General features: G+C 42.6%; 1 protein-coding gene across 1 annotated transcript; it reads left to right on the plus strand.

Annotated features, from left to right (window-relative positions):
• Nucleotides 1-279: 279 nt before the first annotated feature.
• Nucleotides 280-4,071, plus strand: LOC122159491 (N-acetylneuraminic acid phosphatase). Its single transcript, XM_042817131.1, has 2 exons — nucleotides 280-401; nucleotides 485-4,071. The coding sequence occupies exons 1-2, from the start codon at nucleotides 312-314 to the stop codon at nucleotides 1,172-1,174; spliced, it is 780 nt and encodes a 259-aa protein (XP_042673065.1). The 5' UTR covers nucleotides 280-311; the 3' UTR covers nucleotides 1,175-4,071.
• The last annotated feature ends 7,503 nt before the right edge of the window (nucleotides 4,072-11,574 follow it).

The raw sequence follows: 11,574 nt of genomic DNA on the forward strand, positions 1-11,574 counted from the left end.
ACGTAACCCTACGGCCGCCTTCGCTGAGAGAACCGAAAGCCCCTTTGACAGCCATTCCTGGCCTGAGTTACGTAACTCGGTAAGTTTATTTACTAGCAGTAGAATAAAGACGTGAGAGGACCCGCCTTGCTGGCAGCACCACCCCGCGTCCTACGGGACTCCCTTCCCCCCCGCGGCCCCGCCCAGCGGCGGGGCGGGCGCAGGGTTCGGTGGTTTCCGCCGCTCCGTGCCACGCACGGCTTTGCGCGCTGCGGCGGCGGGCGGAGCGCTCCCGGCTGCGGGCCTCGGGCGCGGGGCGGAGAGGCGTCGCCATGGGGGTGCACGGCGTCAAGGCTGTCTTCTTCGACCTGGACAACACGCTGGTGGATACGGCGGCGGCCGGGCGCCGCGCCATCGAGGAGGTACGCTGGGGCGGCCGCGATCGGGCTGCGCGGGGCAGGGCAGGGCGGCGGTGTCCGGACGGGCTGTGCTCTGTGCGTTGCAGGTGGTGAACGCCCTCCGCTCCAAGCACCACTGCGGGGAGGGAGACGCCCGCGGGATCTGCGACAAGGTGCAGGCGAAGCTCCTCAAGGAGTGCCACGACCCCGCCAAGACGTGCATCACCGAGCTGCGGATCTCGCACTGGGAGGAGGCGATCCAGGAGACCATCGGCGGCGAGGCCAACCGCAGCCTGGCCGCGGAGTGCTACTTCTTGTGGAAGGCCACCCGGCTGCGGCACCTGACGCTGGCCGAGGACACGCGGGGCATGCTGACCGAGCTGCGCAAGGCCGTCCGCCTGCTGCTCCTCACCAACGGCGACCGGCAGACGCAGCGCGAGAAGATCGAGGCGTGCGCCTGCCAGCCCTACTTCGACGCCATCGTGGTGGGAGGCGAGCAGAAGGAGGAGAAGCCCGCGCCGTCCATCTTTCACTACTGCTGCGACCTCCTGGGCGTGCAGCCGGCCGAGTGCGTCATGGTGGGGGACTCTCTCGACACAGACATCCAGGGAGGGCTGAACGCCGGCCTGAGAGCGACCGTCTGGTTAAACAAGTCGATGGCGGCCCCGGCCGATGCCTCGCCGGTGCCTCACTACGTCATTTCGTCTGTTCTCGACCTGCCGGCGGTGCTGCAGAAGATAGAGCACAAGGTGAAGTTAGGGACGGACCGTGCGGCGGGCGGCACCGAGGCACGCTGAGGGCTGCGGCGCGGCAGGGCGCTGTCGGCTGTGCTCCTGATAAAAATCTGACCCTAGGGTTTGCAACTCGTGTACTTCATGTTTTTCTTAAGCAGTGGGTGGGCAAGAGCAAGGTTTTCAGTGGAACCGGGGTAAAAACAGAGTATTGGATTCATATAAAAGATGCAAGCGCAGTTAGCTTAAAATAACTGCCTGTATCTGGAAATTACTTTGACAGACCGGCTAAAATGTGTTTGTCTCTGATGGAAGTCCCTTGTTTCTATGCTGGAAAAGAAAACTGGAGTGTTTTGATCATTCAGTGGCAGTTATTTGCCTTGCTGACCTGTAAGTTCAGCAGAAGTTCAGTTCGAACCTTGCCTGCAGCACATTAAAAACATGGAAGTGAGGTGCTATGCAATTTGCAGACCTTCACAGTCCATCTACAGCTTATCTCAGAAACTGAAGTGAGTTTTGCTATTCCTGAGATCAGAATTTATTGATAGAACTTATGTAGCAAACCAGTAGGAAGTGATTTTCTCTGATCCCTTTTCAAGTTTTAGCATTTTTTTCAGTCTTTGCAGTGACTTTTATGGAATCTGTACCTGTTGCTAAAAGTACTTCAAGTGTACACACGGATTTGCATTTGTACGGGGGACCATTTATCAGAGGAACTCAATGGATAAGTTTTTACTTTATATCATCTCGGTGCTGCAAATAAGCAGTGTGCTTGTAAATCATATGATGATTTTTGTTGGAACATAATTGATACAACAGGGATATTTTCAATGATCATCTTACTGTACCGTAACTTCTTTGGCAGCTCATATTATTGTTCTGTCTGATTTTATTATGGAATTTTGATCAGACTCACTGGAGAAACTGTTTTTGGTCTTGCTCAGGAATATAACCACTCAGATTCAGCTGCAGCATCAGTGCTTTTTTTTTTGACTGTTTGAATAGCACTGCTATACAATCCCTCCTTTCCACTTGTGTTTCATGTGATTTACTCTGGAGAAGGTGTTAGTTGTTTGTAAATGGCTTTCGTGACGCTTTTCCATGGAAGTGGAAAACTTGGAAAATGGTGTCATGTGTACAATTACAGTGCTGTGTACGATTTCTTAATGTGTATGTGCATCTGGTGGAACATTTGAAACTAGATGTTACAGAGATGACCCTCTGAAACACCAAGATTTCTCTCTCCCAGATTATTATCTTAATAATTTAAATTTGCTGTACTTCATATACTTAATACAAAAGAAATAAGAATTTTGGGTGAATGTACATGAGAAATGTATCAATTTAAATTCATGTAAACAAAGGTACATTTCTTCTATACAACTAAGAAAGTTTCACATAGTGTCATGGATTCTGTTCAGAGGAGGGTGTTAATCTGCATTAAATTACTTGGCAATAAGTTTAATTTCCATGAAACCAAGTTTCTCCAACGTTGAAATAGATTGACGTGTTAATGCAAGCTTGAATCTCTTTCATCAAATTAATTCTTAAAAATGATGGAACCATCCACATTCTTAATGTCATGTAGCCAAGACCTTTGAGATGCTAGGATGACTGAGTACAGAGGCAGGCTCCGCTTGTACCTATGAGGAAACAGGCGTAAGCCACAAGTGAATTGCCACGTGTAACATGAGCCAGTGGGACTGACTGGACATGCCTTTGTTATTGGAGTAAGAAGCCTAAGTTAAGATTTCGTTTTGCCATTGAAAGTATGAAAACAGTCACTGGTGTAAAGCTTATGAGCTTTGTCATTAGCATTGCTAATGACATTCCTTATAATGAAAGACTTAAGAGAAAAATAATGAAGGTCATTGAATGAATATGAATATTGCTTAAAAGTAGAAGTGTATCCAAAAGGTTAGATGGATCCCTGGAAAGATAACTTAGTTGAAGTAATCTGTTTTAACCGTACTGAAGGAAAACAACTTTGTTTACAACAGCATCCCAGAGTGGAAGCAATTTAACTGCGCTGCTTGCATGGCATCAGGCTGACAGAACTTGCCTCAGAATGAGGTTTCTGACCCAGCTGTGATGTAAAATAATAAACAGAAGTAATTCACAGTTCTGTCTGTTGGCTTGAAGGATATTTATTTACCAGATTACCATTTCTTAATGTAAGTTGAGGCTTGTATTTTCTTGCTTTTGCATCATTCTGAAATAGGATGCTGAGCCCTGCTTGTTGTTTAAAAGGTCTCTTGTTTTGTAAGTCTGTTCTTTGTTTTGCACTTGGTTTTAGCCAGTTATTTTCTTATATTTATGATCTATGGAAAAAAAAATGCTGTAACTGAACACTCAGGGGATAGTGTGGTCTGTAGAGGTCACACCTAAATATACTTTTCCATTGTGAGTGCTGTACCAGGCTGGATGTGACTACCAGCTTCCAGTTAGGGCAATGCTATTATGATGCTGCTATAAAACAAGAAGAAAAGAGGTATCCATTGGGCATCTTAGAAGCAATTACCCAAAGAACTGGATTAGGTATCTGGAATATCTAAATACTCAAGGTGGTTTTCCTTGATGGAGCTGTTACAGAAAACCAAGTGAAAAATAGTTCTATTAATGAAAATGGAAAAACAAATGTAATGGTGGAATCATTTTCAAATCAAAAGTGAAAATAGATGAATAAAACTGTCAGTATTCAGTTCCAGTTAAGTTCTGGCTTTGCTTAGTGATATGCTCTATTAGGTAAGTTGTCTAGTTTAAATTATACTACCAAAACACACTAAATAAAAGAGAGAAAAAGAAATTATATTTATTTTTAATCACATTTTCTCAGATATCTCCTGAGGTTAATCTTCAGTAATGTTGATTTTAGATTAAATGAACTGTACCAACATTATAATGCCAACTGCATTCAAGACAACCCATGTACTAGTCTAATAAAAGTATTTTGTTTATAAAAACTTGTTTTGCACTTTGTCACTTTTTTTAAAATAGCACAGAATTGGCTTTGAAATCCGTGATGTTTATATATGTTGAATATGTATAGTTCTCATAATTTTAAAGGCTGAAGCAATAGTTCTGTATTTTTAAAACTTCTTGGCCTGACTGTGTACACCACACTGAATTCCTAACAGTGGTTAGGAACTGCCATGAAAGCATTTGGCTCTACCAGGCGTACAAAGACCTGTGTGTCATTGCATCTCCATTCTTGTTCGGGGGGCTTTGTATGCATAAGGTGTTGAGGTGCATAGTAACAGCATTAGAAATGGGGATTCTTTTTTATGTGCTTTTCGGCACAAAATTAGAGTTTGAAGTGACTCAAGTTTAATCTCCTTTTATGACAAGATGGCCCACCTTGTTTACCAAGGTATCATCGCTTTGGATTTCAGGAAAGTTTTTGCCACTATTTCTCACAAGCCTGACGGCAGCTGCAGCTCCTCACAGGAAGCAGAGGGGCAGCGCTGAGCCCTGCTCTCCACCCCAGGGCCCGAGGGAACGGCTCGGAGCTGTGTCAGGGGAGGGGCAGCTGGGGGCTGGGGACAGGTTTGGCACCAGAGGGTGGCCGGCACCGGATCGGGCTGCCCAGGGCAGTGGGCACGGCCCTGAGCTGCTGGAGTTGCAGGAACGTTTGGACAATGCTCTCAGACATAGGGCTCGGACTTTGGATAGTGCTGCCTGGAGCCAGGTGGCAGGCTGTGATCTTTGCAGGTCTCTTCATAGTCAGGGTATTCTATGACTTCCTGAAATAAAGACAGGGACAGCTTCCTGGGCATCAGATACTCTGAACCTGTTCCATTCTTTTCCTGTGAAGCTCTTGTTACGTGGAAACACCAATAACATGGTTTTGAACTAGCAGAAGTTTGATCTGTCATAGAGATTTCTTATTAGAAAATGAATAAAAATACTATGTGCTTACAATTGATTTTTTTAATTAATGCATTTTATGAATAGTTTTCCATGCTTTATTTTCTCCCAGTTTCATTCTTCCCCCATCCACTGATGGAGTAGCTTACTCATCAGAAGAGTATCAGTAGTAGACGAGACAGACCTTGGAAGCACTGTAACTGCTTTAAAACAACTAACAATGAAAATCTAAGAAAGAAAATTGTTATCTGAGCAGAATAAATATTGACAGATTCCCCAGGAGTTATAACATGAGTTTGAATAACCAAATTGTAGGAGCCTAAATATACCATGCTTCCTCTGCTACCAAGTAACATCTTAAGATTCATACGCATGCTTGTGTTCTATATTCTGCATTAAGACAAGTGATTTACGGCATGGTTTCCTATCACCCAGTATAAATACATACAATGTGGGATTATCATCAGAATCTCTTCCAGTCAGTTCAGATAGGGACTTCAAGAGCACAGGTCAGCTGATCTACATAGAACAGCTACTCTGCAATTATTTATATCCTCCAAATATCTTTTCTCCATAGATTATAATAATATCTGGATGATGGAGTCAAATAGACTTATTAAATGTAACTGTATGAACATGAAATTTTGATTAAAGTCAGAGCTGAAATGGAATCTCTGTCTTCAAAAGTGATCATCTCAGTACCATGCACATATTCAAAGCCTATTGAGGTCTCATGTAGTCCTGCAGTTGCAAAGACATTGTTCTGGCAGCAGTATGTGTGCCAATATACCATTCTCCCATATCTTAATAATTTGCCAGACACGGAACAGCCATCACTTGAACCGATTCTTATCTAAGCTATTTAAACACAATCTGTCCCCAGTCCTACACGACTACTCGTGCAGGTAAAGCCAGGGTTAAGGGAGAGGTTGGCAGAGGGCAAAGAACCAACAGCTGATTTTGATGAGAATTGTCTGGACATGGTAAACAAAGTGCTCAACTGTACATGCAGTGGATGGGTGAACAAGATCAGTCTTCTTTTGAAAAAGAAGACTAAAGGCAAGAAGGGAGGAGTGCAGCTATTGTTCCCTATTCAATTCATTTGTAAAACAGCTGAGAAGGCCTGTCCATAAATTGTGCCAGAAGTCAGGAAAAAAATTCCTAACCTGGGTGCAAATGCAATCAGGTTCATAAATTGCTAACCTTTTAACTTTACTCTTCAGTAGCACCTAGACTTCAATGGAGCTGGACATAGCACATCACAAAACTGCTAACATACAGTAACTAATACTCCTTACCTCAAAGAAGTTGGTGGTGTATGCTACAGACTACTATGATTGTAGATCCATAGCTACTGAGTGTACTCTTAACTCTTTTAACAATCAATAAAAAAATGAGTCCTTCAGTTTTGTTTTTAACTTCATAGTCTTTGGGCACCAGTCCCTCCTCCCATGGGTGGGTGTGTGAGTGTTAAGTCAGCACATTTTGCATCTATCCATTTGCCCTCTAGCTAACTATCCAATTCTGGTTGTTCTCAGCACTACAATACAGAACAGAACCAAGTAGTGCTGGCTGCTGACATACATAGTGATCTCTTTTTCAGCCTGGCCCTAAACTGGGAGCATTTTTGCTTCTAAGCTATCTTAAAGACTCTTTAAAGAAAAGTCTGTACTAATAAAACTCATCACCTAGAAATCATGCAAACACAACTAGAAATGCAATGCATCTCTAATGTATGTAGTGTATACTGTTCTTTTGTGCACAGCTTTTACTTTTCTATCAGCCTTGCAGTGGGATTGTCTCCATTATAACTCACTTTCTAGATCATGCTGTGCACATACAGGAGGTGTAACAATGCAGAGATTATGTCAGCTGTGTCTAAAGCAAAAACTGCAACTTTGCACCTATGTTGCAAGGGACCTAAACACAGAGAATCACGTTGCCTGCTCCATATAGCATATAAAAAGCAGATAGCTTTTTATTCTATCTGATAAAAGAAAAAAAACAACACAGTTGTGCAAGAGCCTTCTGCTGAGCAGTCCTCAAACACCAGAATAGATGCATTTTAAAAAATAATGTTATAGTGCTAAACATGAAGAGCTAGTCTTCCAGAAATGCAAGCCACATTTCTCAAGTCAACTCCTAATGAAAGGCTGGATTATAACTCATATATTTACCATATATTCATATTGCCATTTGCATCCATAGAACTCCCCGAATTAAAATAAAGTTTGTGCACATTTCTATAAGGTCATTTAGAAGTGACTTTTACCTGCCACTTCTCCCTCTGCTATTTGATCAAATTCATCAATTTGTTTAGTTTTATTTCCTTCTCTTCCTGAATCACAGCAGTATCAAGTATTTGGAACAAAGTTCTCAGAGAACTTCAATAATAGATAGCAGAGGAGAGAGCCAGCCGTTGTACCAAGATCATGTGAGTACATACATTTCTTACTGGCTTCTTGGCAGCTGTGTGCTGCACATGTTTGGGATGTGTTTGTTTAAATAACCTTCCTCCAGTGAAACTTCTATTCATATCAAACCAAAGAAGCAAATTTGTCATTTTATTAAAAGAAAGCATAAAAGACCTGCTTAAAGCAAAACAAAGTTTTCTGTTAGTCAGCTACAAAGTTTGTAACGCAAGTTTAAAATACCAAATCTAAGTTGCTTTCCTCAAAGTTTCCAAATCAGTGTTGAAGAATAGCTGACTAAAGAACTGAACATTGTATGGAAAGCAAAACACTGACGATCATTTCCCTGTGTCTGTTCATTCAGGTTATCACTAGCTCAAAGCGTTGGGTTTTTCTACTATAACTGTATTCAAGAACAGCTTTATCACACTTAGAAGATCCAACTTCCTTATATTTTGGAAATAAGATATTGTTAGGCAATACAGAAGGAGCCGTGCATGTAGTTTAAACTACATTTGAATACACATTTTATTTGATGCACTTAATGCATTCATACACTTCTATTTTTTACATTGTTTCTTTTGTTCAGTTTTTCAGTGTATTCCAGGAGTGAACACTCCCAGAAATGCTTATTTTGCCATACCAGCTGTATTGCAAAAATATAATAAGAGGCTGAAGGTGTAGTGGTGTGTGTGAATATTTATGACAACCGTCACTTGCGAAGTACGCTTCAGGTGAAGGATTTAGGGAACAACTCCGTACTTCTCAATGACTCTAGAAAGTTACTTGGTATAGTTATGGTTCAGTTTCAGTTGTCCCAAATGCTCGATAACCTTCCCAGAAATAAGGATGAAAAAACATTAAATTTATTCTACTTTCCTTGGCTAAACTCACCTATCGCAATTGGACAGATCAGCACAACGATCACTGCAATGGGAAAGGCATTACAACAAAGGATGTGATGGCAGAAGAACCAGCACAACAGGAAGGTGCTATAAGGGAAGAAGATTGCTCACCCATATCAGAAGATTTCAGGTTCACAGGGGAAAGCTTCACTAGGGACAGACCTCCAGGATAAGATCCTTCCCCAGTGGCAGTCAGCCCTTAAATGAGACCTAAGAGAGGTGCAGCCAGGCTCCACCCCTTCTGGTCACACAACTGAATTGCCTTCACCTGTGCTCCCAGGGCTGACCAGGTCCTTTCCCCAGGTGCTCAATCAGTGGTTCAGGCCATGACTCAACAGTCACCATACATCACCCTAGCAATTTTTCATGTACTTACGCTGTTTACTGTGTGTCCTCAACAGCAAAACATACAGGCAAGTATAGGAAGACTATTTTCCCCAGATAGTGACCAGTATAAAGGAAATGTCCAACTGGTTGCAAAATTATTACTAATAAAAATGCATCAACTATTTAAATATACGCTTTGTTGCTTCTTTTGCTATGCAAGTGCTAAGAGTCTCACTAAAGTTTTCTTTCAATGAATTACATCATCGTGTATCCTCAAAGTTACTGTGCTATTTCCATCAGAGGAGCATTAGGTCAGGTCTGCCTATTTGAAGTTGTCAGTCTCAACTGTTTTCGTTTGTTACACCGGTTGGGTTTTCTTTGCTGTTAATGATGTGGCGTGTTTTAGTGGCACGTAAAATCTCACTGGGGCTCTGATTTGTCATGAAGTCGGCAGTGGTGGACTGACAGCCTTTGTTTGCTGAACTGTTGATGCCTTCTATTGTCCTTTGTTTCAGACATCTAAACAAGAAGGGTCCTGAATGTTCCAAGTGCTTTTTTTCCCCTTTCAGTAAGGAAATGCAAAAACAACACAAACAGCTTGTTTATTTTCCTTTTTGTAAATGTAATTCAAAAATATGTTTTGCTTCCATCCTCGTGAGCTGAATATTTTAATGAAACCTAGTATCTTGATGGCTAAAATACTCTGAGATATCTATTATCTTTTTCCTTTTACTCTGAACACTTTCCGTGCGTGTGTTAAAACAGATGCAGCTTCATTCTGAGATTCTCCCTAATATTGTGTTACTTTTTGTTCCACATTTCTACACTGTATCTTGAAATGAAAAGCCCCTCCCTTAGAGATCTCTTTGCTTTTATGTAAGTATACAGAATTAACAATTTGGTTTTTTGACTGTTTTGTTCCCATACTGTGCCCCTGTTCAGTTCTATCCTAGCCAACGACCTCCTCCCTTCTTTTGCCATACACAGTAACTGCTCAGATATCAGCAGATTTATGCTGGTATAGAACAGCTTAAGGTCCAATCACTAAGGGTCAGTGCTCTGTTCAGGTTTGTAGGCACTTGTTTCGTATGGGAGCTTCTTGGAGAAGAAGGCTTTTTTCCTCTATTACTGAGTACCTTTAAGGAGCACAGTGCTCCTTGTAGCCTCCCCTTTGTGAATGAACAAAGCAAATATAATTTAGAATAATTTTTAGGTGCCTATCTTAGGTGCAAAGAAAGAGAAAATTAAAGCTGAATATCAGTAGCATTTATTAATTACAAGGACCTAGTGTCGGGAGTAGCACTGAAAATGAAGTTCTATCATTTGAACCTGTGATAGCACGCTCTATTTCTTATGCTCACAGTTGCTCTCCTGAGTTTCTTAAAACCCTTTCAATGTATTCAAGTAGTGGAAATTTTACAAGACATCAATATCAAGAATAGTGCAACAAGTAGCCAGCTGAAGACTTCATTTCCAGTGTTTCCTCAGCAGATGGCATTAGAGGTTTGGTAGGTACAGCTTCTTTTTCTTCTCTTTTTTTTTCTTCCAATTTTCTGTATTTTTTTTCCCCAATCACTATTTTAAATGTAAGACCTACCTGGCAGCCATAAATAAGTTGAAGCATTCTTCTTTTCACTGTGCACTACCCTTCTGACATCATAAATGGTGAGGAGACCCTATTTCAGTAGGCAGCATATAAATACACTGCAAAGCAGTCCTGCTTAGGAGTTTTGGTCTGTGCAGATCGGTACCATCTCTGTTTTAAGCACAGATATCTGAGGCATATTTTGCAAGAAGCACAGCAGCCTGTTGAACGGGAATGTGCCTAAAATCAGCAATAAATTTGTTGGCATTATGATTCCTGAAAGTTCACCCCACTAAGGTATGGGTGCACTGTGCTTGAACTGAGTTAGATTTACATCGTAGCTATTGGATTTAGTTTCAAAAGAGGAATTCCTGCAGCTAATGCTGCAGTGGCTTCTGTATGATTTCAGGTCGTCCTGCTGAGCTCGTTTTTCTACAGGGTTTCCTTGAGCTGTTTCCTGCTACCACATTGCATTTTTTTGTCTGGTGAATTCTTGGCCACTATTCCAGGCAGTTCCTACCTTGGCACCTGAAAACATGGGCAGGTTTTCATGGACAAACCTCGTGCCATTGTGTGTGCCATCTCCCCTTGGCTACTGACGACGAGTTTGGTGCTCCGTAATGGCTTTCGGTCCCCTCAAGAGGAGCCCACATACCCACGCAGTGCATTCTGCTGCCTTTGTCTGTGTGCTCAGCAGGTGGCAGCTGAGGATCGGCTATAAGCAGGAGCAGCCGGCAGGCTGCCGAAGCCCCGTGCCACTGCAGGAGCCTGCGTGGGCATCTCTGCCACGGTACTAAATTGACCCTGAAGGCAAAGCAAACCTGGCAGCCCCTGCAGTGTGATTCTGCATTTCTGAACTGTATAGAGCTTGCTCGGTGCATCCTCTGCAGTAACACCTGACTGTCTTTGGCTGTACTTTGGCCTCTTTAGCTGACGATGCTCAGAAGAGACCTTATTGCTCTCTATAACTACCTGAAGGGAGGTTGTAGTGAGCTGGGGGTCGGCCTCTTCTCTTGTGTGTTAGAACTAGAGGGAATGGCTTTAAGCTGCGCAAGGGGAGATTTAGGCTGGGCATTAGGAAATACTACTCTGAAAGAGTGGTCAAGCAGTGGAATGGGCTGCACAGGGAGGTGGTGGAGTCAGCAACCCTGGAAGTGTTCAAGGAATGGCTGGATGTTGTGTTGAGGGACATGGTTTAGTGAGTACTATTGGTAATTGGTGGATGGTTGGACTGCATGATCTTGTAGGTCTTTTTCAACCTTGGTGATTCTGTGAATCTGTAATTCTGTACTGTGGGTAGGCAGGACAGCTTCTTTGTCCTGATAGAGTTTATACGATGACAAATACAATACGTCCAGAGAGCTAAAGGGT

This window comes from Centrocercus urophasianus, unplaced genomic scaffold (assembly GCF_019232065.1).
Source record: "Centrocercus urophasianus isolate 14NV4802_14NV808 unplaced genomic scaffold, USGS_Curo_1.0 seq_10, whole genome shotgun sequence".
Taxonomy (NCBI): domain Eukaryota; kingdom Metazoa; phylum Chordata; class Aves; order Galliformes; family Phasianidae; genus Centrocercus; species Centrocercus urophasianus.

Coding starts and splice junctions, on each gene's coding strand:
- LOC122159491 (XM_042817131.1), top strand. CDS start 312: ATGGGGGTGCACGGCGTCAAGGCTGTCTTCTTCGACCTGGACAACACG. Junction 402..484: donor GGCGCCGCGCCATCGAGGAG/GTACGCTGGGGC, acceptor TGTGCGTTGCAG/GTGGTGAACGCCCTCCGCTC.